General features: G+C 42.1%; 1 protein-coding gene across 3 annotated transcripts in view; it reads right to left on the bottom strand.

Moving 5' to 3' along the window:
• Positions 1 to 3,255: 3,255 nt before the first annotated feature.
• The window catches only part of FYCO1 (FYVE and coiled-coil domain autophagy adaptor 1), a 1,135,599-nt gene continuing 1,114,743 nt past the window's right edge, over positions 3,256 to 24,111 (bottom strand). For all 3 annotated transcript variants that reach the window (XM_069613367.1, XM_069613366.1, XM_069613365.1), the window contains exons 18-19: positions 19,003 to 19,112; positions 3,256 to 13,290 (exon numbers count right to left, since the gene is read on the bottom strand). In XM_069613367.1, coding sequence (XP_069469468.1) covers positions 13,215 to 13,290; positions 19,003 to 19,112 — 186 coding nt within the window. In that variant the 3' untranslated portion in view covers positions 3,256 to 13,214. The remainder of the gene's footprint in view (positions 13,291 to 19,002; positions 19,113 to 24,111) is intronic.

Here is a 24,111-nt window from a genome sequence, read left to right on the forward strand (position 1 = left end):
CCTGGACATGCCACCAGCAGAGGGCAGAGATGATGACGATGATGGCAGGCAGCACTAGCCAGGCACAGACACATGCACATGAACACCAAAGTTGGGCATATTGTCCAACAAGAACTCGTAGACAACTTCCGAGGGCCCCACAGTGTGCACTACCCATGCTACATTACTGTATTCAATGTGCTCACTCAAATTAAAACACATTAATAAGGACTGTCCACTCATTGTAGCAAGTGACGAATTAAATGTATGTACATGGCCTCATGATGGTGAGCTGCCAGTAGGTTGCCCACCCGCAGCTGCAGGTCCTCCCACCTTTTGTGGCAGTCTTTTAGAGTTTGGGGAACGAGCCCCAGTGCAGTTACTTTGCTGGCTACCTCGTCCAATACAGCTGACTTGCAGCATTGGCTGGTGCAGAGGTTGTCCTGGCCAAACAGTGCTTCTGTTCTGCTTCTGAGAAGCGAACGCTTGCGCAGCCAGACTTCAGGCATCCTAGATTTGGGTCCTCCAGAGATCTTGGCTGTGTTACCATAGATGGATGGCAACAGGAAATGCCAGATTTTAAATGGATTGAGTTTTCCAAAATGGGCGCCAGCGAACTTCCAGTTCCTACAGTGATGCTGTTTCCTGTGTTACTGTTGCTGGTGTTTCCAACATCGGAATCAACACTGCCTGTGTTTCTGTCACATTGGGGATGGAACCGCTAGACTGGCATGTTTTCTCCGAGTAGCACCGGCATTTCCCATTTTTGCCGGTGTTACCATCAATCCAGTAACAGCGGTTCAGGAATGAATGGGTGCGCACGCCCACCCAGTTGGAATATGCCAGTGATTCCACCACTCTGGTAGCTGGTAACAGTGCTACCAGATTGATGGTATCATGGGCATCGTTCAAGGAAACTTGTAATGAGGGCCAAGGTCTGGTTTAAGCTAATGCAGATTGGACACAAGGGGGTCATTTTCGAAGACCCAGATAGAAAAAGGCACATGGAAAAAGCGGTATTCAAGTGTGAATACACGCTTCTTACAGTACAGGTCATTCTGGTGCCTTTGTGTTGCAGTGCAGGGTTACAGATCAGAATGACTGATTATGCCACCCCCATCCACACTGCCATACAAACCCGAATCCATTTCCACCAGCCTCTGATTTTCATTTTGGAGGAAATGCACCTGCTAAAAGCTAGTGGATTCCATATGCAACCCTGTTAAGGCCTCCTATCATGCATGTACATGGGGGGAGGCTTTTGCCTCTGATCATGCATGGACATGGTCGTCGGCATTTCCGATTCAATTTGGAAAAGCGTGTAAAGGGACACATAAACACTGATCAGCTCGAATTTACATACTACTTATGCGCTCTGTTCTGAAACAAAACAAAATGGCCTAGAATGGACTGCATCCACGGAAATGCAAATGGATGGAGTCCCCTCTTTGCAACTAAGACAATCTTGCAATATTCCCTGTTTAATTGATGGCATCATTTCCAGCATGATCAGTGTGATCCATAGGTACCATCACACAGGCATGGTGCTCAAACCTTACTATATCATTCCGGGGTTATGACCTTCATTGTAACACAAATTGTGCTATTTGTTGTTTTTCAGCTGGCTAGTCAAAATTCACAGAACACACAATATCGTAACGTGTGAGTATTTCTTGTGGGCTATAGATGGCATTGTGAAGGTGGGACAGAGGACTAGCAAAACTTGAATGTATACCAGCCACCAAAAGAGGACATTTAGGGAATTAGGGAAATATTTATTTTAGGGAGATCTGGTTTAGAATGTATTAAAAGAATCAGTAGAATTCTCAATCTAGCCATCACCAGGTTTCTTTGAATGCCCAAAGATTTAACTTCGTGTACACAAAGAACAACTCTGCCAGAGTGGAGCCTCAATATGTTTCAGCTGTAAAAATCATTTGGGAGTAGCTAGGGGATAGCAATTACTACTCCTACGTTGATTGGCAAATGTGTGACATAACCAATGTGACAAATGGGGCAGCATTACTCAACATGCAGTATCAATGCACCATCAGTAAGTAGCAATTAGTGCAGGAGGTAAAATACTGGCCATTGAAACATGCCAGTCCAGCATTGGCAGTAATACATGCTTTACCACAGGTGGTAACTGTATGACCACCAGCATTTCTAGTTATAGTACAAAATACCCCCCGGGCAACAAGCGACATTGCAGCCTAAATACATTCAGTATCGGTTTGCATAAAAACAAAAACACATAACCAGCTACAACAGTGTGAAGAATGGATCACCCGCCGCATGCCTGGATCTGTAATGTAAATATGCTGTGGCCAACAGTATTTTTCTTACCAACCACACTACATTTTTCCACCAGCGGTATTTATTTTGTTTTTGAAAAAGCATGAAAACATGTGTTCCACTGGCTGTCATTTTAATTATGTGATAATTACCCCTAAAATATTTACCAACCCTGATAAACCCACATCGATGTCTTTGGTACAAAGTAGCAATGCCACCCAGACTACTGATTACTGCCTGGTGGTGGGGTTATTTCTACTTGGTTCACCTTCACAGCCAGGGCCTTCAGCCTCACTGCATAAACTGCACCAGTGGCAGGCAATTCTTATGGGACAATATTTTCACTTGCCAAAAATTGCAAAATGTTGTTTTTCCACTGATCAGTCGGGGCAAATGTCCGTCATTGCAAATGTAATTGTTTTACCTGTCAATCAGTGCAAGAGGTGGTACACAATTGCCGGTCTTCTGGGCAAAATTGCCTGCCACCATTGCACTTTATTTGATCTGGTTCTTGTGTGCTTTTAAAATAATGTTTCCTATCAGTTGTTGATGTTTGTAGAAGCTGATTGGCTGTGCCTGCAGTCAGCCAATGTTTATTAACACGCTGCCTTTTTACATTATCACTAAAGAGGCATTTCAGAAAATATGAAATTACACTGGATTAAGTTGAACGAATGAGTGTTATCACTTCCTGTAATGTAATGGGTTGGCGTCGTTGGTCATTTGATGCCTCCTTTGTCTCCTCCTATGATTTCAGACACCTGACATCATTGTTGAGTCTTCCCTTCCGGTCAAAGCAGGGAGAAATCGATGATTGGAAAAAGCTTGACCATTTCTATACATAGCACCTGGCTTTTCTCCTTGACAACTGCCCCATCTCTAACCAAAGCCCAAATCAAAAAGAGCCAACGGCTCAGTGCAAAAGCCTGTATCCGCAGATACTGATCCTCTAATAAAAAATAAAAAAACAATGATACACACTTGCCCAAACTTATATATTCTTTTATTTAAATCCAGATTAAAAATGGAGAACTCATTACCAAACATTTCCAGAAAAAAAGCAGCATTATAATGTAATGGTTGAGAAGTGCATATTAGTGCCCTTGAGAATATCATATTGTATAGAGTCTCTGCAGTGTTGCATACAGTTCAGTCATTGAATACATCATTTGACCTCAAGCAATAATGCTAATACAGTACAGTCTCCGTTCTGAGTGCTTGTTGGATTATCTGTCGCCATGTAATAATGTGACGGCTACAGAAGGACTCTGCACACCAGTGCTTTTCATTAATGCAGTTATTTTAGTTATAGTTAAGTTGTTTGGCAGATGTCATATTACATACATACATACTTGAAAGTCTTTGAGGCAGATATGACTGATTACAAATGCATGTTGCTTGAGCTAGTTTGTCCCAAAAGTACAAATGATCAATGCTTTGAAAAGCTGATGAAATGGATGCTTGAAAAAGCTTTAGCATTCCTATTCATACCACCAGGTTCCCCCCCTTGACAACTGCCTCAACTCTAACAAAAGCCCACATCAAAAAGAGCCAACAGCTCAGCGGAAAAGCCTGAATCTGCAGATGATGATCCTCTAATAAAAATGAAAAAAAAACACTTAAAGGTCTCACATGGAAAATGGATCACTGGAGCTGAGAACAAATGATAAACACTTAACCAACATGACCTTTTATTTAAATCCAGATTAAAAATGGAGAGATCATTACCAAACATTCTGTAAAAAAGCAGCATTATATTGTAATGGTTGACAAGTGCATATTAGTGGCCTTGAGACACTTCTACATTTGCAGAATATCCTACTGTATAGATTCTCTGCAGTGTTGCATACAATTCAGTCTTCCAATACATTATTTGACCTCAAGGAGCAATACAAATACAGTGCAGTCTCCTTTCTGAGTGCTTGTTGGATTGTCTGTCGCCATGTAGTAATGATTGTGACAGCTACATAAGGACTCTGCACACCAGTTATTTTCATTAATGCAGTTATTTTAGTTCTAGTTAAATTGTTTGGCAGATGTCAGATTACACACACACACACACACACACACACACACACTCACACACTTGATAGTCTTTGAGGCAGCGACGACTGATTACAAATGCATGTTGCTTCAGATAGTTTGTCCCAAAAGTACACATTATGGAGAAATTCGACACTGTAGCTTCTTGACAAATGTAGTATTAAGAAGTAAAGATGTAATGACAATATTGTACAGGAAATAATAATTCAATCAGCTCTAAAATGTGCCAATTAAGTGCTAATGTTGACAAAAAGAAAATACAAGGAATAAAAAGCCCTATTATGTGATATGTACTTCAGCGAACATATATATATGAATAGTTGTGTAGTGACTTTCTGTTGACTAGTTGTGTAGTGACTATTTCTCTCAAGATTTTGATAATAAACAAGAGGTTTGCAATGGGCCAGTATTTGGCCAAGACTTCTGGTTATAGGGTTGGTTTTTTCATAAGTGGTCATACAAGACCAGTCTTGAATGTGTCCTGGATTTACACTTCTGTGAGGGAGGCGTTAATGATGTAACAAAATGAAATAAGTATAAATTCAACAGGTATTGGTTGCGGAGGACGTTGATGAAATCTCAGATGCAGGAGAAGAGGGCAAAGCTCCCTGTCTGTTTTAAAAAGGAGCACATTGAGAATACAATAAGGCAAATGTTCCTCCAAAAAGGGGAATAGTGTGTGAAATAGTAGAGCAGCATCAGAAATGCATAGGTATCTACCAAGTTACCTGTTTGTGAAAACAGAGTCAGGCCGAAGGACATCGCAAGTTGCACGGTAGTGTTTTAAAATATACAGTGGGCACGGCCAAAGGCATTCTCACTGGCTATGGCTGAAAGACCATGAGCAAAGCCCATGAGCGCATACATATTGTAAGAGAAGGGATTAACAATGACATACAAAATGGCATTATGGGGGACATGGAATTATGGGTCACATCAGCGGGAGCGTGCCAAGTTAAGCTGGTCATGACTTCCCACATCTGCTGAATTTCAAGGGTTTTGTTGCATTAAATCTGCGCAACTTAACTGCACCTTAACTAAGGTTTTTTCAGTGAATACATGAATATAGATATATAATATATATGTAGAAATAAATCACTTAGTAGTCTAAAGAATGTGGGTAGTATGTTGTGCTTGTTAGTGCGTAGTTACCATTATGAATGAATTCCTAAAGAAGAAATCATGTCACTCAATGCTAAAACTTAATGAGTTTTTGGATCAATAACCTTTTTGTAGTCAGGACACGCGCCATATTATAGAGGTGATAACATGTTCATATAAGTCATGTTAATCATGGTGTGAGCATCCAGTACAATTTACAACAATGAAGCCCATTCTAATTGGTCATTTAGGCCATAAATATGTGACCTGAAGTGTAGAATCCATTCTTCTTCAATCCGACCTAAAATTGTCTCGGAGCAGTGGGCTTGTTGTAGCTTCCAGACAACATCAATAATGCTCCAGGATATATTGTCTTCATTATGGTTCAATTCTACAAAATGTTCGACCATAGGTGCTTGAATATTCTTAAATCCTATATTGGACTTTTAGTTCCCCATAATGGCATATATTTGCTGGACTTAATAACCAGTAAAATTGAGACATCAATAGCGTGTTCTATGTAAGATTATTGCATTAGATTACATAGTTCCTCTTTACTCTTTTTTGATTGCAAGTGATATCAATGTAAACAAATGAATGACTTTTTTTCTTTTCTTTTTGTGGCTCAAACACAATATATATATATTGTTGTGATCAAGCGGCGAGGCAAGCCGCGAAATGCGTTAACGTTCCCAACGCGCATGGACACTTTGGAAGAGCCAAATTTTGATGGCTTTTTAATTTTTGTGCCACTTTGTAAGGCATTAATAAAGATTACTATTATTCTTGAACGTTGGTGTCCGGATTCCGCAAATCTTGTGATGTGAAGAGTGCTACTCACCCTGCCTGACATCATCAGTGCTTTGAAAGGATATATATATATATATATATATATATATATAATTGTACTCAATACGATATGTTAAATATTGACACAACATAGTTGTAAAAATGAAATGAATTGAATTTTCAAAATTCTTCTACATGAACTAAAATAAAGATTCTGCTAAATATTTTTGCTCTGAAGCACGTATCGAATAACAAGACTTTTGATTCCTTGCATTTTCTTTTTTCCACATTAGCACTTAATTGGCACATGTTAGAGTTGATTATATTATTATTTCCTTGAAATATAGGAACTCCTTTCTGCACAATATTACTAGTGCCCATTGGTTCCTAGATGAAATAACAAGCTATAGAAGGAGAACTCAGCCACATTAGGAACAATGTCACTTTCTCAAGTTATAAGTCCTATGCCTCGGCAGTATTAAAATGCAGCAGGCATTACTTTGGATATCTGTACTTAAGAGGTCACATGTGAAAGTCCTCCATTTTGTTGATATTGCAATGACTGGTATTCAGACAGAGCAGTACCTGAGTGTCCTAAGTGTCCACTTTCACTCCTATGTGTTTATTTTTGGCAGGCATTGACCAGGCCAGTTCAAGAATCATCGAATTTAAAATGTACAAAATGAGTGCGACATCGGTGCAGTCCTGGGGCACGAGAATAGAATGACATCACAAGAGTTGTCCCATGAGACAATACAATTTGAACTTACCATAATCAGAATCATAGTCAAAATACAAAAAATGTTCAGATATCAATATCCTTGATTACAAATATTGTATACAGCAATGCTTATTTTCATTTACCCGGTCACAATATGCCACCTTTTGGACAGGACCAGGCAAATAACATGACATAACTTGTCTACCTAAGCTACCTAAAAACATAATTTTTTCCCAAGGGTCTTCCTAAATCTGAGCACAACTCAGCCACAGTGGGACTGGCATACACATTTACTCCTGTTTGGTTTTCCGTATCTCAGTCCTTAATTTTTTAATCTTGCATTGACCCCAAAGACAAAACAGTCATGAATTACTCCTAAGAAAGAAAAACACCTTCTCCAAACCCCTTCATTGATTTGTTTAAAGGAAGCACCATCGCTACAGCTATGTTGAAAACCACTCAGACTGCCAGTTTGTACCCGTTTCTGCAGGAGGCATGTTTCAGTATGTCCCCCCACCAATGTTGAGTACGGGAAACAGTCTAAAATAACTTAAATGCATTATTCTCTTTAGGATGTCTTCGAGGTCCAATTTACTCCTGGTCCTGCAATTGAACCGGGAGAGTTTAGAAGCAGGGTTACATGTATTATTCCCATGCCTGCATTTGGGTCAACATAAAGTGAGGCTGTGATATCTTATAAATTAGGATGGCTGTTTCTGGGAGCTGCCTTTAGGTCTGGGAGCTGTACATTCTGGCGTCCATTTAGCAGGCCATATTTAAGAGAGTAAATATCTATTGAATTTGATGAACATTTGAGAATAGGGGGTCCTGCGAGCAACACCCACCTAAATTCCTACTCCCTGTTTCCTCCTCTCTGGCTTTTCCCTTTACATGACCCTTCTTGGGGTGCCTGTTCGGAGTGTATGCTACTTGTATGTATTTGTATAGAATGAACAAGAAAATAAATTGTGTTTAGGCACTAACAGTCACCTGTGCATGGCAAGGGATGTTATAGCGTCTCTAGGGCACGAGTAGAGATGTCATAACAGCGTTTACATCCTCATGGCAACATACCATGTTAAGGCAAAGTACAAGGTCACAGAAACCATAGAAGAGCGATGAGGCGAGGAAGCGCGTTGCAGTTACCATGGTGTGGGTGTCTTTGGGGATGAAGGGAAGAATATTTTTGCAGTCTTGGTATGCCTGAACCCCTTTTACTCACCTCTGCTTCGAGGCACATGTCAGAATCCTCGAGGAATCTGGGTTATCCTCTTTTTACTGGATGGGAAGTACTACCCTGAAGAAAGTCGGTGTAGGGGGGCAAAGGGTGTCCATTTTGCTTGCTAAGGTGGTGTATGGGTCCCAGGACGAACATATTTGTTTCAGAGCCATTCGTTTTGAGACACCTTTCATGCATCCAGGATTCGATAGCCAGCAGGCCCCTGCAGACTGAGGGGAAATGGACCTCACTTCCTGTTTTGAGAAGGTACATCTGCATGTCATCAGCCTCACACGAGAAAAGGAAAGGGCAGTCTTTGAGCATGCCCATAAGTTGTTGTATGTGTGACATAGTGCTGACTTCGAGTTTCACAGTTAAACAAAACAAGGGTCTTATCTGTTGCATGCAAGACCTGGTGAAACAGAAAAGCATCCTACCACCCCTGCTTTGATTAGAGGTCAGCAACAGGAAATTCTGGGAAATGAGGAGGAGCAAAAGAGGAGCAGAGACATGAGACCAGTAAGAACAGGACATGGGACCTCCCAGCAATGGGGTGAATTTATGAGAAGCATAAGAAGGTGGAAGAAGCAGAGCACTGGTGGAGAACCTGTGGCGTCCAGAAAGATGAGACACAGAGATGGCAAATGCTGAAGCTGAGAGAGGGCGCAGAGAGCACAGAGAGTTTGGTGAGCAAAGAGGCGCTCTGGCTTTGGTTACTGTAAACCAAAGGTCCGGTTGGGTGGGTGTTGAGACTCGGACAAGAGTCTCTCTTGTCCGAGTCTCAACACCCACCAATCAAGTCAATCAAGAATCTATGGCACAACATCACCAGAGAGATCCAGAAGAAGTCCTGCAAGAGCTTGAGAGATGTGAATTTATTTATTTATTTATTGTTTGCATTTTGCATCGAGGCACTGTTACAGGAAGTGTTTGTTTTAGTTGCGTAGTTGTTTGTCTTAGTTGCGTATTTATAACGCGCTTAAATACCCAGAGGTTTCTAAGCGCGGACCCGGGGATCGAACCTGTGTTGCTTCGTGTCATCTTGCTTCCAAGGAGAGCACGTTGCCTCTGAGCTATCCTCCCTGAATGATATCTGAAGAGGAGAGCCGTGTGCCATGAGGAGGCAGGGAAGCCACTGATGATCGAAGTCCACTGCAACACCAGAGAAGGAACGAGAAGAGGAAGAAAGACAAAGCCAAGTGTAAGAGAGACCTGGAAGTTCGAGTACATGAATTAAGCTCCACAATAAATGCAGGGAATTGTAACTAAAGTATTAAAGTTTCCCTCAGATCGTTGTGAGAGAAAGAAAGCTCAGACACTTCAGTCTGAAAATTGCATTTGAATGACTAAATGGCCCAATAATTAATGGGAGGGAAGGAAAGCACAAACAGTGATTCATGGGAATTGTAGAGAGAGTACCACAGAGTCATAAGACAATGTCAGAGAAAGAAATAACCTGACACTGTACTCTGGTGATGTATTGAAAGTACCAAAGCATTCAGAACACATTGTCACAGAAATAGAGGCCTGACGTTGTACTCTGGGACATGGAGAGACTTTCGCCAACAATAAACAGAAGACTTTTTTATGAGAAGAAATGGCATTATGACAATATTAAAGTGAGTATACTTAAACCACTAGAAATAAAACTTACTAAATTCTAAACGAGTTTTCTGAGCTGCTTTCATGAAATATGTACACGTTGAAGATCTGAAGGAACATAAAGGGGCCTTGAAGGAAGCCAAAAATGACTGCTTTCAAGGAATCAAGTCTCCAAGCTGAACGCACTGTTCCCTGTCTGCTGCAAAGAAGGCAACCTGATCTAACCCCCTTGCTTTGTCTCCCAGGAGGAATAGCAGAATATCAGATGTCACTGACAGGTCAAGTAGGAGGAAAATGGAGTGACCGCCATTGTCTGCTATTTCAAAACAAGCCATCCCGCATTGTATTTATGGTAAATTCAGTTTTGTGAGGTTGGGGGTTAACCAGATTGGAAATTATCTACTGGTAAATGGGTCTCCACCTGTCCTTGGAGCTGCAGAGTGACCTTGTCCACTGTTCTACACAGCCCAGTGAATTTAAGAAGTCAGACTTGTTTCCTTTGGGACGCCTCCTTAACCAGGGCGGTGGTAATAGAGAATTTCATTAATTTACCCCTTGAGTCCAGGATCTAGCCCAAAAAACCCTCAATCTGCTCAGCTCTGACTTCATATACAAGCCACGATCTCAGATACCTGAGCAAGCCATGGGCCAGAGACCTCCCATCCCAACAAAGAGACTATGGGCCTCATTACGAGGTGGGCAGTAAGGGGTTAAAGGCGCCGGTAAAGGCACCGGAGCCGTTAACCCCTTACCGCCCTATTACGAGGACTGCTTGCGACCCGCTAAGGTTACCAGGCGTCCTTAGCGGGTCCCACGAGCAGCCCAGCAGCCCAGCCCAGCATGCTAACAACGGCCCATCATTAACGGGCCCGTTGTTAGCATGCTCCCCATTCCCATTGAGCCCTATGGGGCTCCAATGGGAACGGGGATGGTCTGGGTCCGGGTTCCCTGAATGGGGAAATAACGGGCCCTCCAAGGTTGGAATGGCCCAGTATTTCCCCATTCAGGGAACCCGGACCCGAGTTTGGAGGCAGCCATGCCCTTAATAATGTACACGTTGAAGATCTGAAGGAACATAAAAGGCCATGGCTGCCTCCAAACTCGTAGTGAGGCCCTTTGTGACTTTTTTAGTTTCTGTCAGATTGCCTCTCTCCAACTCCTTTCTGCTGCTGTGTTTGATCCTCCTTCCTTTATCTCTCCCTCTATTCCAATGCCACCACCTCCTTCTAACCCTGTGACCTTCTCTTGTTTGGTCGTACCCTCCTTCAGCTCCACCTACACCATCATGCTGCTTCTCTCCTCCAAGATCTCTGCCTTTTACAGATCCATCCTCTCCCTCACACTCCTCTACTCCTTCCCCTCCAGTTCCAGATTCACTCTCATGTATTTCTTTCGTCCTTCCCTCTGTATGCGCAACATCAATTCTCCAACCACTTTCCAAACTCACTCACTTTGATCCTGAGTTCTCTCCTGTTTATACTTGTGTCTGTTGTAAGACACTGGCATTGCAGTTTCACTTGGGGCACCTGTGGTCAGTAGCGATGGGAGTGTGAGTTCTGTGTACTGGGATTTGTTCCTACTACTTATTAGGTCCTCCATGTATTGTCCTCATTGTTTGCTGTGGACCTGGGGCTGTGCAGACCAAAGCAATATAAATGGAGGTGCCATCTTGGAGTCTGGCAACTCCGGCATGTTTGCCACCCGACTATAGCATGGCCTCCGGTCATGTGCCAGGGGTTCACTACAATATGCGCCCTTGGAAACTGTTGTGGTGACTGTGGCAGTGAGCAAAGGTGCAGACTACTATTCCCGGCAAGCATTGCTTCGGTGTGCATGCAGTGCACCTGCCATCATTGCAATCATGTCTCTCTAGGGACTAAATTGCCATCAGGCACTGCAGATCACGCTCGACAAACCTTCTGCCGAGTCCTGCCGCCTTTTCCTGCTGGATCTTCTTAGTTGCTTGTTGGCAGTCAGGACCCTCCGACTGCCTAACTCTACTGTTGATTCTCCCTTCGTGCCCAGGCATCCTTGGCATAACTTTGTAGTGACATCACACATACGGTCATGATCCAAATGCTACTCGGCATAGGCTCACCAATTAAGGACTTTGTTGAGGAAAATAGACAAGAGGGTAAAGACCTGATTATTTAAGGTAGTCACCATTACTCAGGGTCCAAGTCTTCATCATCACAATCCTCACATTCCCTCTCTCTGGATGCCATTCTCACACCAAGTGTTTACTGCAAGGCATTCGAAAAAGAACTTTCTGATGACCCCTATGGAGGCTATTACACCTCTCTGCCTGGGCAGAGCCTACATAAAAGAAATTAAATGAAGGGTTTGGGGAAGGATGTTTTTCCTTTTAGGTGGCAAGTGAGGTGTCTGTTTCAGGGTAAGAGCTCGGCTTGTACAGTAAGGACTTTGACAAGGAATATTTGTACTGGGAGGACTGGAGATTGCATTATACAAAGCATAATGAATAACACTCAAGCGAGGCCTTTCAGCTCTAGCTGCACAAGTTCAAATCACAGTGTAGGTCGGAGACTGATGCAAGTAAACATAGATAAAAGTAACCATAAATAATGAGTAAGATGTGAAAAACCCGCTCAAATATGAGTAGACACCCACTTACAAACCCCCAAAACTGATTTGGCACATCAAGGCAAAATATGTTGATTTCAAATTGAGAAACACTGGTGAGGACAGAGACAATTAATATCTCTTTAGCTTGTAAGCAGTACCCTTTGCTCCAGGATGTCCACGTTCAAGGCAAAGTAAAAAGTATGTGGAAAGATGTTTGATGTTGCTGCCACACACATGGACAACAATGTGTGAAGAATCCATGCGTTTCAGTGTGCACAGACTTTAAAGTCCCCAGTTTGACACTTAAATCATTTTCTTGAACTTCCTCTTCATCCAGGTGGCATCAGAATGTTGGAGAGTCTGAACAAATATGACTACCAAGGATCTGTACCAACGCACTGGAAAAGGGGACGATGATCTTCATGCAAAAAGTGAAAGTAGGAGTTGGTTAGGGTGCCATTATGGCTGATTCACTGCACACTCACGCCCATTCCCTTACACAACAAACGTAAATACACTTGTATTGAAACTACCAGCAGTATTTTGTGATTTCCCTATGATTATAAACATTACCGTAACAGTAAACAAAAAGAGAGGGTCCCACCCTCCTATCCAACAGATTGCATAATACCCTTCTCCAGAGACAACAGATTCCTCCATTTCCCAGAAGCCGCGGCGTGGGTTTTAGCGCTCTGTACACAGTACAGAACTGTTAGTGTTCCTGCAAGTATTCTGTGTATGGAGATATTCCTGAATAGATATTGCATAGCTGATAAAGTACTGTGTCGTGCTTATTGCTCACATATAGTGTTTTCTGAAAGGCGAGACAAAAAGACAAAATAAAACAGCTTGTCTTCAAGGATAATTCCTAGATCAAGATTACGGAAAATCGCTTCCATCGTAGACCACAGGTCGCTCAATGGACAAGTGATAAAACACCTTTTTAGAGATGAATCTGTGAAGGAAGAGTGAAACATGTTTAGAACACAACATAGCAATACATGTCTACATCCATCTCCATCCTTCATCCTAAATAATACAACAGTGTCAATCAACAGATGTTGCCATCTGACAGGTAATTCAGTAAGCTTCCATTTAAATATGTTATTAAATATTGGAAGTTACGAACAAAGATCAGGCTCCAGCCTATTTTGTCAAGGGATCCAGTAGTCCACTTTGCCTTTGGGCAAAACCTTTAAAAACACTTTCAAATTTGTTTAGCCATCTTTATGACCAAGTTACGCTTCTTAGAGGAATATCATACATGAAAAACGTTTGGCAAACGTCAATGTATGTAAACGTCACAGGGTTGCATGCTAATTCACTGCTTAATATCTCCTCGGCTCTCTGCATTCCTAGCCCAGTGCTTGCTTGAACCTTCATCGATAAATCAGCTTCTTTTTATCAGTTTACACTTCAAAACAGATTCTGTTCATCAACTAGTTCACCATCTCAGCTGTCTGTGAGCGGTGTAGAGTCTGTGCACAATGGCTTTCAGCCCTACATTCAGTCTTCTGACTATCCTTGTAGGGAACTTTCCTGTACTAACCCTGATGATTGAAGTTCACTCCTCAAAATAATCGTTCCTGTCTCACAAATATTACCTACTACGAAGCCCTGTGAATCAATGTAAGCAGAACTGCACAAATAGTCTTCTGCTCACTCAGGCAAAGACTGACGTGCTTTGCACAAGGACACACGCTTCCACAACCATCATTAAACACAAACATGTTGGGCTTCCTGTTTTATGAATGCCCCTGAATAGCATCAGAAATTATCTTAACTATCACTTGAGCATCTTAAACTGTGAATACCGTTGAAGGTTGACCTGGTTCTTGTGTTGTTATTCAGAGTAAGTGGTGCCACTAATTGTCAAAATGCCAGAAGTGTAGTTTTGCCTTTAACTTGAGGGATGATGCCATCACTTAACACAAGGTGTCCAATCCTACAATGTATTCTCACTAACATTTTAAATGTAGTCACATTGAGGGATTTGCACTACTTATTTTTAATTACCTTTTTTCAAATAAACATTGTTCCAATGGTGCAACATGGGAGGAAAATTGTGCATTATTTCAAATGAAGCACATTTAAGAAAAATCTGTACGAAAGGGCACATCTGATAGCATTGACTACTTATAGAAGAATGCCGTACCACTCTTAAAACACATCTTTGGCCCTCACACATGACAGCTGACATCCACCAACATAGAACATTTTCCACCACACAGTAGTTCACTAGAGACTACACATGGTATGTGCACAATAGGAAATGGATTAGCATATTACACATGGTATGTGCACAATAGGAAATGGATTAGCATATTACACATGGTATGTGCACAATAGGAAATGGATTAGCATATCACACATGGTATGTGCACAATAGGAAATGGATTAGCATATTACACATGGTATGTGTACAATAGGAAATTACACATGGTATGTGCACAATAGGAAATGGATTAGCCTATTACACATGGTATGTGCACAATAGGAAATGGATTAGCATATTACACATGGTATGTGCACAATAGGAAATGGATTAGCATATTACACATGGTATGTGCACAATAGGAAATGGATTAGCATATTACACATGGTATGTGCACAATAGGAAATTGATTAGCATATTACACATGGTATGTGCACAATAGGAAATGGATTAGCATATTACACATGGTATGTGTACAATAGGAAATTACACATGGTATGTGCACAATAGGAAATGGATTAGCCTATTACACATGGTATGTGCACAATAGGAAATGGATTAGCATATTACACATGGTAGGTGCACAATAGGAAATGGATTAGCATATTACACATGGTATGTGCACAATAGGAAATGGATTAGCCTATTACACATGGTATGTGCACAATAGGAAATGGATTAGCCTATTACACATGGTATGTGTACAATAGGAAATGGATTAGCCTATTACACATGGTATGTGCACAATAGGAAATGGATTAGCCTATTACACATGGTATGTGCACAATAGGAAATGGATTAGCCTATTACACATGGTATGTGCAGGAAATGGATTAGCATATTACACATGGTAGGTGCACAATAGGAAATGGATTAGCATATTACACATGGTATGTGCACAATAGGAAATGGATTAGCCTATTACACATGGTATGTGTACAATAGGAAATGGATTAGCCTATTACACATGGTATGTGCACAATAGGAAATGGATTAGCCTATTACACATGGTATGTGCACAATAGGAAATGGATTAGCCTATTACACATGGTATGTGCACAATAGGAAATGGATTAGCATATTTAGTCATGAAGAATTATGAATTGTAATTGAATGAATTGTGGCTGTTTTAAATATAATGTTATTTTTTCTTTCTTTTTTTTCTCTTTTAAATGTATATAATTGGTAAATGTTTTATTTGTGTTAAAGTTTTTATATCCTACAAACACAAAAAATGGTATGATGGGACAAAAAAAAACCAACAGTGCTGCAAGGTCCAACCAAAGGCAGATGTGTAAATATCAATGATAATCATGAAAACCAATGACTACATAGGAGTATTACAAGTCGTCCTCTTAACTATAACTGTTAAGATGTTAGGATATAGGGCAAGCTTTTTCATACTACCAACAACACGCTTGAAGGGGCTACTGTATGTAAATGGAACACTTCCAACAAGTCACTATTTTACCCGTGTGATAGGGCTTTTTCTTGTTGTTCTAATAGTTCGGAGAGAATGCTGCTCTTCTATCTTTAAATCAGGGTTTATTGGATTGCTTACCATGTTTCGAAATTTTTAAGTAAATACGTCAAATATGCATGCATGTTTAGTGGCAAATAGTTTTGTGCCACCCATCACCTGGCATACACAAACATTGAGATTCTCAAAGTGGGTTGCCCATTTGAACCTGCGGCCGATAGTCACTCCCACGTATTTATAATGGCGAACAGGCCCCAGATTGTGACCATCTATCTTCCACGTGATATTGCTCCCTTTAGTACGGGCAACAGGGTTAAAATATTATAATTTTAGTTTTTTGTGTGTTGATCCTCAATCCGTTTTTGCTGGAGTAGGTGGCAAGAGAATTTAGGGTAGTTTGCTGTCCAATACGATGAGATTGTTTGCATAACGTACTCATTGTAATCTAATCTGGCCAAATTTAGGTGGGAAGCATTTGTCAGAGATGAGGTCATTAGACAGGTCAGCTACGTGCAGATTAAACAGGAGAGAGCAGCACAGGATGCATTCCTGCTATCTATTAATCGGGTCAGTAAGATGTCCAGCAGTTGAAATCTTTACTCTTAAAGCAGTGCCAGAGTGCAGGGCCACCGTCATATTTAACAGCCCTGGGGCTATGCCCCAGCAGACCAGTTTATGCCATAGGGCCGCCGCTCACCTCAAAGTATTGAATCCAGAAGAACAATCAATAAGGCGACATGGATGGACTGTTGTAGGGTGCACAAGGCTCCTTCTATACAATTACTAGAGGCAGAATGTTATTCACAGTGGAATACCCTTTGCGAAAACCTGTTTGATGGTAGGGTAGGATGTAACCCACTTACCAAGCTCATCCACAGAATGTGCACAAATACTTTGGCTGGGGCCTCCAACATGGCTAGAGTTCTGTAGTCCTTGGGGTGTGAGCATGGTCCTCTATTGTGTGCCAGGATTATTATAGGCTTGTCCAACTTTTGGGTAGTTGATCAGTAACAATGATTGCCAGAAATACGATCATCAGAATGGTCATCCGTAGCCTGGAGTTCTTTTTCAGGAGGGTGTTGCAAATGCCATCTGGGCCAGGTGCTCTACAATGTGTACTTGTCTGTATGATTTTAAGTATGTCATTATATGAACGAGTGACATTCCATTTTGCAGATGTAGTTCCCTGTCTCGTGTCAGGTTGAGGTTTGACTTCAATGGTATTCCAGATATAAGTTTACCAATCAGTCTTAGAGGCACCAGTGATAATCTTAGTATGAAGAGAAACATTGGTATAGATATTTTCTTTCCTTGATCGTCTTTACCAAATCAGAAGAGGATAAGGGCGCTGAGTTAAAAGTAGCATCTAAGACTCCTCTTGGCAAGCATGATTTGATAATCAAATGCTTTATTTTGGTTCAAGAAGGTACATTTACTATAAGTGTCAGAGGTTTGCTTTATATTCGCCTCAAGCTTAGATATTGTTGTTACTACTGCTTCATAAGCTGAACCAAAACAACTGGTTACATTTATGACCTCATCATCCAGCATGGTAAGTAATGCATTGGGCACAGAATTACCAGGTGAGACAGCCTGCACGTCTGGTGCATCCAGTGTTGCCTCGCAGAGCGATCTGCATTCAGTGTATTAAACTGGACATCAGATTCAGTAAATCGGTTGTTGAGGTCAGCCAGAGTTTCTGTATCGTCAAGTAGTACGAGTTCTGGGGTTGGGGTTATTAGATGAATCCTGACCAGATTTGAAATATGTTATACCAGATGAAAGGGGAGGAAAGTAAGTGCTAATGTCTTTAGAGAAGGATGAAGTTAGTTAACTTTTGCTTTTTTGTGGACTAGCTTGCTCAGAGTCTAATAGGTCATACAGACCAGTTTCTGCAGTGGACAGACACACAGAGGCAGAGCTGCAATCAACAAAGTTCTTATTGCACTGTAGCCTTAGTGAGCGAAACTTTCTGAGCTATTTTTTTCTTTCTCCTTTTTTAAACATTTGTAGGGGGTTTTGGCGGCAACGAAGCACCTAGGTATACAGCATGGGTGCTGCTGGCCGGCTCTTCAGATAGGGAAATGACGTCTGAAGCAGGATTGTTAACAGAAGATGGTGGGTCAGAAGGGATCTTAATATTTCGGGGTGGAAAAGAAGTGTCACCTGGATTTGTGTCCGCTAGAAATTCCACAGACGCATCAGCTGTCAGAATGTCTTCTCTCAAGGTGCATGCAACGTTGGTTAATGGTCTTTTGGGGCTGTGACGTGACTAAGTACAGTATTACATTAGTTGTTTAATGCATTGCAACACACAGTTTAACCAACAAGGTTATCAAGAATCAGGTGGCAAAAGTTGGGGGCGAGTGATACTTATGTTCCCCTCCTCTAAGGTAAGTTACTCCGTTTGTGAGAGGAGGGATTCAGAATTAGGTGAGCCGTTATCAAAATCCATCTTGGAATACAACAAAGTAAGCTGAGGGGCGGCAATCAAACTTTTATTTAAGATTTAAGATTCTGAATTGGTTATCATTCAGGATGGTATTGCGAGTTGTAGTTAACACATGTGCATCCATAGTCGCAGAGGACCCAGTAATAGTGACGTCGCCATTCCGAAGCAGAAGGGCCAGCCGGGATTTCCATAGGGTCCGATAAGTGTTCAGCGGATGAGACCTGTACGATATCATCAACCAGGCTGCTCCCCGGGTCTGCACTTAGGAACCTCTGGGTATTAAGTGCATTACAAGTTACCAATTATTATAATGATAATAATACCATTCGAGATAATGCCAGCAAGAATGGAGCCATTGATTCTAAGGAACCAGAACGCCTGATGGTTCACATGTTTCTATTGTTGTTGTCAACAAATAAAGATATGTACAAACTACACATAGCAGTCAACATTGTATAAGCAATGTTTATGCAGTAACACTTTAGACGAACTGGGACAGTTCTAAACATGAGGCAAGTACCTGGAAAAACTGTTGTCAAATATCAGAGTATAAATGCCACAGTTCCTGGCTTTTAGTTGCCCGCGTATGGTTTCCATATGCGCGTTGCAGCGGGTCATGGGAATCAGGACCTGCAAATAACCAAACAGACAGTCACACATATTTTGTTTAACAGGTATTGCATGCTCCAGCTTCTTTGCAAACAGCATAACGAACTAGCCACATAACGTCACTCAAATGGAAATGTCTTTCATTTAAAATATTATCAAACGCAAAGAAGTTTAACTCTTGTGCAATAGCTATTCTTACAGAATAGTGGTAGGTTTTAAAATCTAACATCTTCAAGACGAAAAAGGCAGATAACTGAAAAAGGACAGAATAATTGAACAGTTGTAAATATGAAACGTAGCCTTCCAGTCCTCTTTACTCTAACCATTTCATTGCATATTGCAATTGAACCTACTCTACTTAGACAATAACTAGTCATGCAAAAGTAAAGTGATGACACAGAATGTGGTAATGCAGCACAAGCAATAAGCTCGGATTTGCAAGAAGGCATTTTCAGAGACTATGACCCTCATTACGAGCTCAGTGGAAATATTCTGGTTTTACTGTGATGGCGGTCTCACTGGTTCCGCCAATCTGCTCCTCTGGAAACAAGGTAGTATTACGCCTGGTCGGTTGCGCCCATCCTGTGTACGCGGAACAGGTGGCACCGACAATACGGTAACACAGGCGGAGATTGGTGCAACGGCACCACGGTGGGCGGTGCATCCGCCGCATGCATGCCGGATGCAGCAGCACCGCGGAAACAGAGCCGGAAACACTGTAACCAGAAATAACATGATCACCAGAACCGGAAAGAGGCCGGCGGCCATTACACACATGACAATGCACTGCAACCTGCCTATTCTGGAAGCCATCCACCCCTTCTGAGTGCCTAAACCAATCACCAGACATGACAGCAAGGATTCTGCAAACCCGCCAGCGCAAGCCACGCTTTGGTAAGGGTGAGCTCAGCATGTTTGTTGAAATCATTGTGGGGCATGTCAAGAAGCTATTGTCTGCCGACCAGTGCTGCAGCACGCAGCTCCGCAGGAATAGAATATTGGAGGATGTTGCCCTGAAGGTGACTGCTTTGGGGGTGACACCATGCAGTGTCAAGGACTATCACAAGCACTGGGATGGTCTGCGCCTGCGGGCGCGTAACTTCCTTGCTGCACACCGCAGGCACTGCACGGGTACAGGTGGCGGACCATCCTCCCCCATCAATAGGTGTATTGTTTGTGTGTATTTTGTGTGCCCACCCACTCCAATTTTTCAACACCAGGGATTTTCAATAACTAGATTACTGATGTCAATACATTTTTAAGCAGACACTCCTCAATCAGCCATGAGGAATTGCTAGTATTGACTATGAGCGAGAAAGTACTCTGAAGAATCACAGTAAGCCCTGATGGATTTCATGAACTATGTGTATTATTGACACAAGTTCTTTCTTGCAGTCATACATAGCGTGTAATGTGCATTTTTTGTTTATTTCTTTTCTAAAGCAAGCAGTGGGCAATTAGAACACCCCGGAACATTTATTCCAGAAGAGGGACAGGCAAGAAGAGCCGCAAGTCTTGCCAAAGAAAGTATTATGCACAGTAGTCTCCTTTGGACCTTGCTAATAAGGTCCTGAAGAAAGTGACTTACATCAGACGTCGCTGAAGACCGTTAAACCCAAACAGGGGATATTCAAAATTTGAGGGATATCCCATGTTTTTAATTTTCATTTTTGTAGGAAAATGAATGACCAGATTGTTGTTTCTACATTTGGGGCCTAAATACCACAAAGGGAACCACTGATGAAAATCAAATGCCTCATTGTGGACTTTCCACATTTTAAGGTTTAGTAGCGTTTACATTTCACTGGAAACGGTCTTTCGAGTCAAGTTTATGTTGTGGAATATAGGCGTAGTACGATCTCTCTACTGTCTTAAAAGGGTTTCTCTCATTTGAAGTTGTTGATTGAGATGTTCTTGAAGAGTGATATATGTGGTTGATGTGTGATATACTTTAGAATCAAATGAAAAAAGATCAAAAAGATAAAATGAAACAAATAAGTGCACTGTGATGCTATGAGAAATGTATGTCTCTTGTCCTCATCCTTTTTCTATCCACCGTCATAGATAGGTGGCCCATCACCGCTCCCTACAGAAAGGTCTTTGGTAAAAAAGCTCTGGTGCGCTGGACGTTTGCAAGATACGATGTATTTGTGGGTTACCTGTCAACTTTGGTGTTAGTATAGCTTAGAGCCTAGGGCAGGTCCCGATAGCTCATGTTAGGCCCTCTTTTGTAATAGGAGTATTTTCTGTGCGCAACCACGCCAATTTCTTTAATTTATTTCAGGAGGCACCGAACATTGTGGTGCTGTTTCTGCTGGATTTCATCATTATTTGTTTGGAATGCTTAGCAATGGCATGTTTTGCTATGTGCCTGCACTGACCTGTTTTGAAGTGCTACACTCAGTTAAGGTTGGTACGTTACACTGCGTTATGTTAGGCCATGCTATGCTTTTAAGCTGTAGAAACATGTTGCACAATGTCTTGTTCTGTTAGGATCAATGTATTATTTTCCCAAATCTTAATGCACTTTAACTAGAATCTACCTGAGTGCTATTGTTTTAGATGCATTTGCATGTACTTTGACAGATCTTGCAAACTCGTCTCTGATTCCCCAAGGAAAATCTCAACTCATAGTAGTAAGGGAGACTCGCAAGGTAGGACATGGTATCCTCCCCTTCCTTTAGAGAATAATAATTTGTCACCTTCTCAACTCTGTAGGGCATACTGTGGTGCAGAGACAGACCATCCAACCATGAGTAATAGCTAAACACATACATATTCCCATAAAAGTACTGGGACGAGGAAGAGGGTTCGACAATTGAAGATTGCGGAAGCCGAAAAGCGCACAATGCACTCTACATGTTCTGAGCATGTGACTGGTTCTGGGAGATTCAAAAGCACTGAAGAAGAGGAAAGATGGAGACACTTCATTCCCGAAGCTGGTTAGGACACGGAGAAGAAGTAGTTTGCGGAGCAGAGAGGGAGAACTGCGGCAAGCACCAGACAGAGAGCCTCTGAGAGGGATGGTCTGCTGTTGAGGTGCTGTAGGTAGGAGAAGCTGCCAAGTGACCTGGAAAGCACAGTCGGGACCACAGCGACGTGGAAGGAACAGCAGGGACCACAGAGTGAAGAGAACGGCTTCCGTGGCAGAATGCTGACCACTGGGAGAACGAGAGGAGAGACCAATAGGGAAGTTTGGGTTGCCGTGGCAGTCCAAAGCGTTAGCAGCACACCGTTAACAAGCTGGGTGAATATCTGCGAGGGAATTGAAACACAGAGACAGCTAAAAGGAATAAAATACATGAATGCAAGTGGGCCATGTACCCCAGAGATAAATAAGAAGAGACAGCGTGTGAACTGTGTGAGTTTGAAAGAAACAGGACATTTGAAAAATGATGACAACACAGTGAGTCAGCGACTCATACCCAAGTATGGGAAAATAAGGGTAGACCCATACCCCTTTAAAGTGGAAAACAGTAGAAGTGTGTTCCATGGGAAGGGAGGCCCCCTGAAGTGGATGAAACCTTTCTTTTTGTTGGAATAAAGTGAAGGCCCTGGCAGGAGAGTATATTAGTTTCAGTGCTTCGGGTTACAGAAAGGAAGCCTAAGAGGTGAATTAAAACATTGTGGAACGTGCAAACGTAATACATCATACGCAAAGTGCAAAAGAGAAGTACATTATGATCACATCCATTGAGCATGCCCCTATGTTGCAGGACGGCAGCAACGCACAGATACAAAAGTCAAACAAAAGGCAAGTACATGGGGCCTACACATGTTACAAGGTGGCAGCAGCACACAGATACGAAAGTCAACTCAGTGGGCAAATACATGGTGTCTGCCCCAAGTTGTAAGGCGGCAGCAGCACACAGATGTGAAGGTCAGCAATGGGCAAATACATGGCGCCTGCCCCATGTTGCAAGGCGGCAGCAACACACAGATGTGAAAGTCAAACAATAGGCAAATACATGGTGCCTACCCCATGTTGCCAGATGGCAGCAGCACACAGATGCGAAAGTCAAATCAATGTAAGTCAATGTAACTGCAAGTCTGGGGCGTGCACCCAGAGTGTAACAGAAAGCCCTGGTAGGAGAGTATACCAGGCAGAATAAATGACTCTGAGAATTAAGAAGAGGGAAGTAACCCCTTGAACATTTGGAAACTTCAGGGTAAGGGAGCCATATCCTCTTGGGAAAAAATTGTGTTTTTAGAACTGTAAAGTCAAGGAGCAACAAAGTGCCCCTTGAGTGGGAGAAAACCAGGAGAATGGAACCATACCCCTTGGAATGGAAAAGTAAAAATCTGTGAGGAAAAGAACCGTGCTTTTGCTGAGAACCTCAGGGGAAGGGAGGACCCCCCTGAGGATTGTGGAACTTTCATTACTCTTTCTTTTTGCACCTTTTCATTTTGGAATTTTGTGTTGAAATTGTGGAGAGAACCACACGATTGCTGGCTTGAGGGACTATAGCCCTTTTCATGTTTTCATAGGTTTGAGATGTAAGGGGCAGGTTAGGATTTCAGACACAGTGTGGGGGGAGGTGGGGTGGGGAGAATATGATGTTGGTTTCCATGTTTTACTAGTTGTTTAGGTCATGTTGTATTGTGTTGAGGATTCATTATGATTTTTTCCTTTAAATGTCTAATGTACAAGCGCATTTGAAGAAGCCATAAGATAACAGGTAACACACAAAAGGGAAGAACTGAAGGTACATCTGGAAATGTAATGTGTTAACTGGACCCCACTAAGCCTACCTTTTTTAAACTAACATTCACATGATGCCCTCTATTAACAGGAAACAGTAACTGCATCCCTGGGTGAGAGGTCTAGTCAAAGGTAGGATTATGCAAATTAACTCCCATAAGCGCCTAGCATCAGTGTAAGATGATTCCTGCCTTACACACCAATGTAGCCATTCCCATAAAATTCCTAGCAGGACTCCGGAACCTCCAGGAAAGCTGGATCCGGCCTTTTCCTCCCAGGGAAGCCATGGTTGAAATCCCTCCCTCAGCTACTTGGTGG

This window comes from Ambystoma mexicanum, chromosome 5p, assembly GCF_040938575.1.
Source record: "Ambystoma mexicanum isolate Mex_15411 chromosome 5p, UKY_AmexF1_1, whole genome shotgun sequence".
Classification (NCBI taxonomy): Eukaryota; Metazoa; Chordata; class Amphibia; order Caudata; family Ambystomatidae; genus Ambystoma; species Ambystoma mexicanum.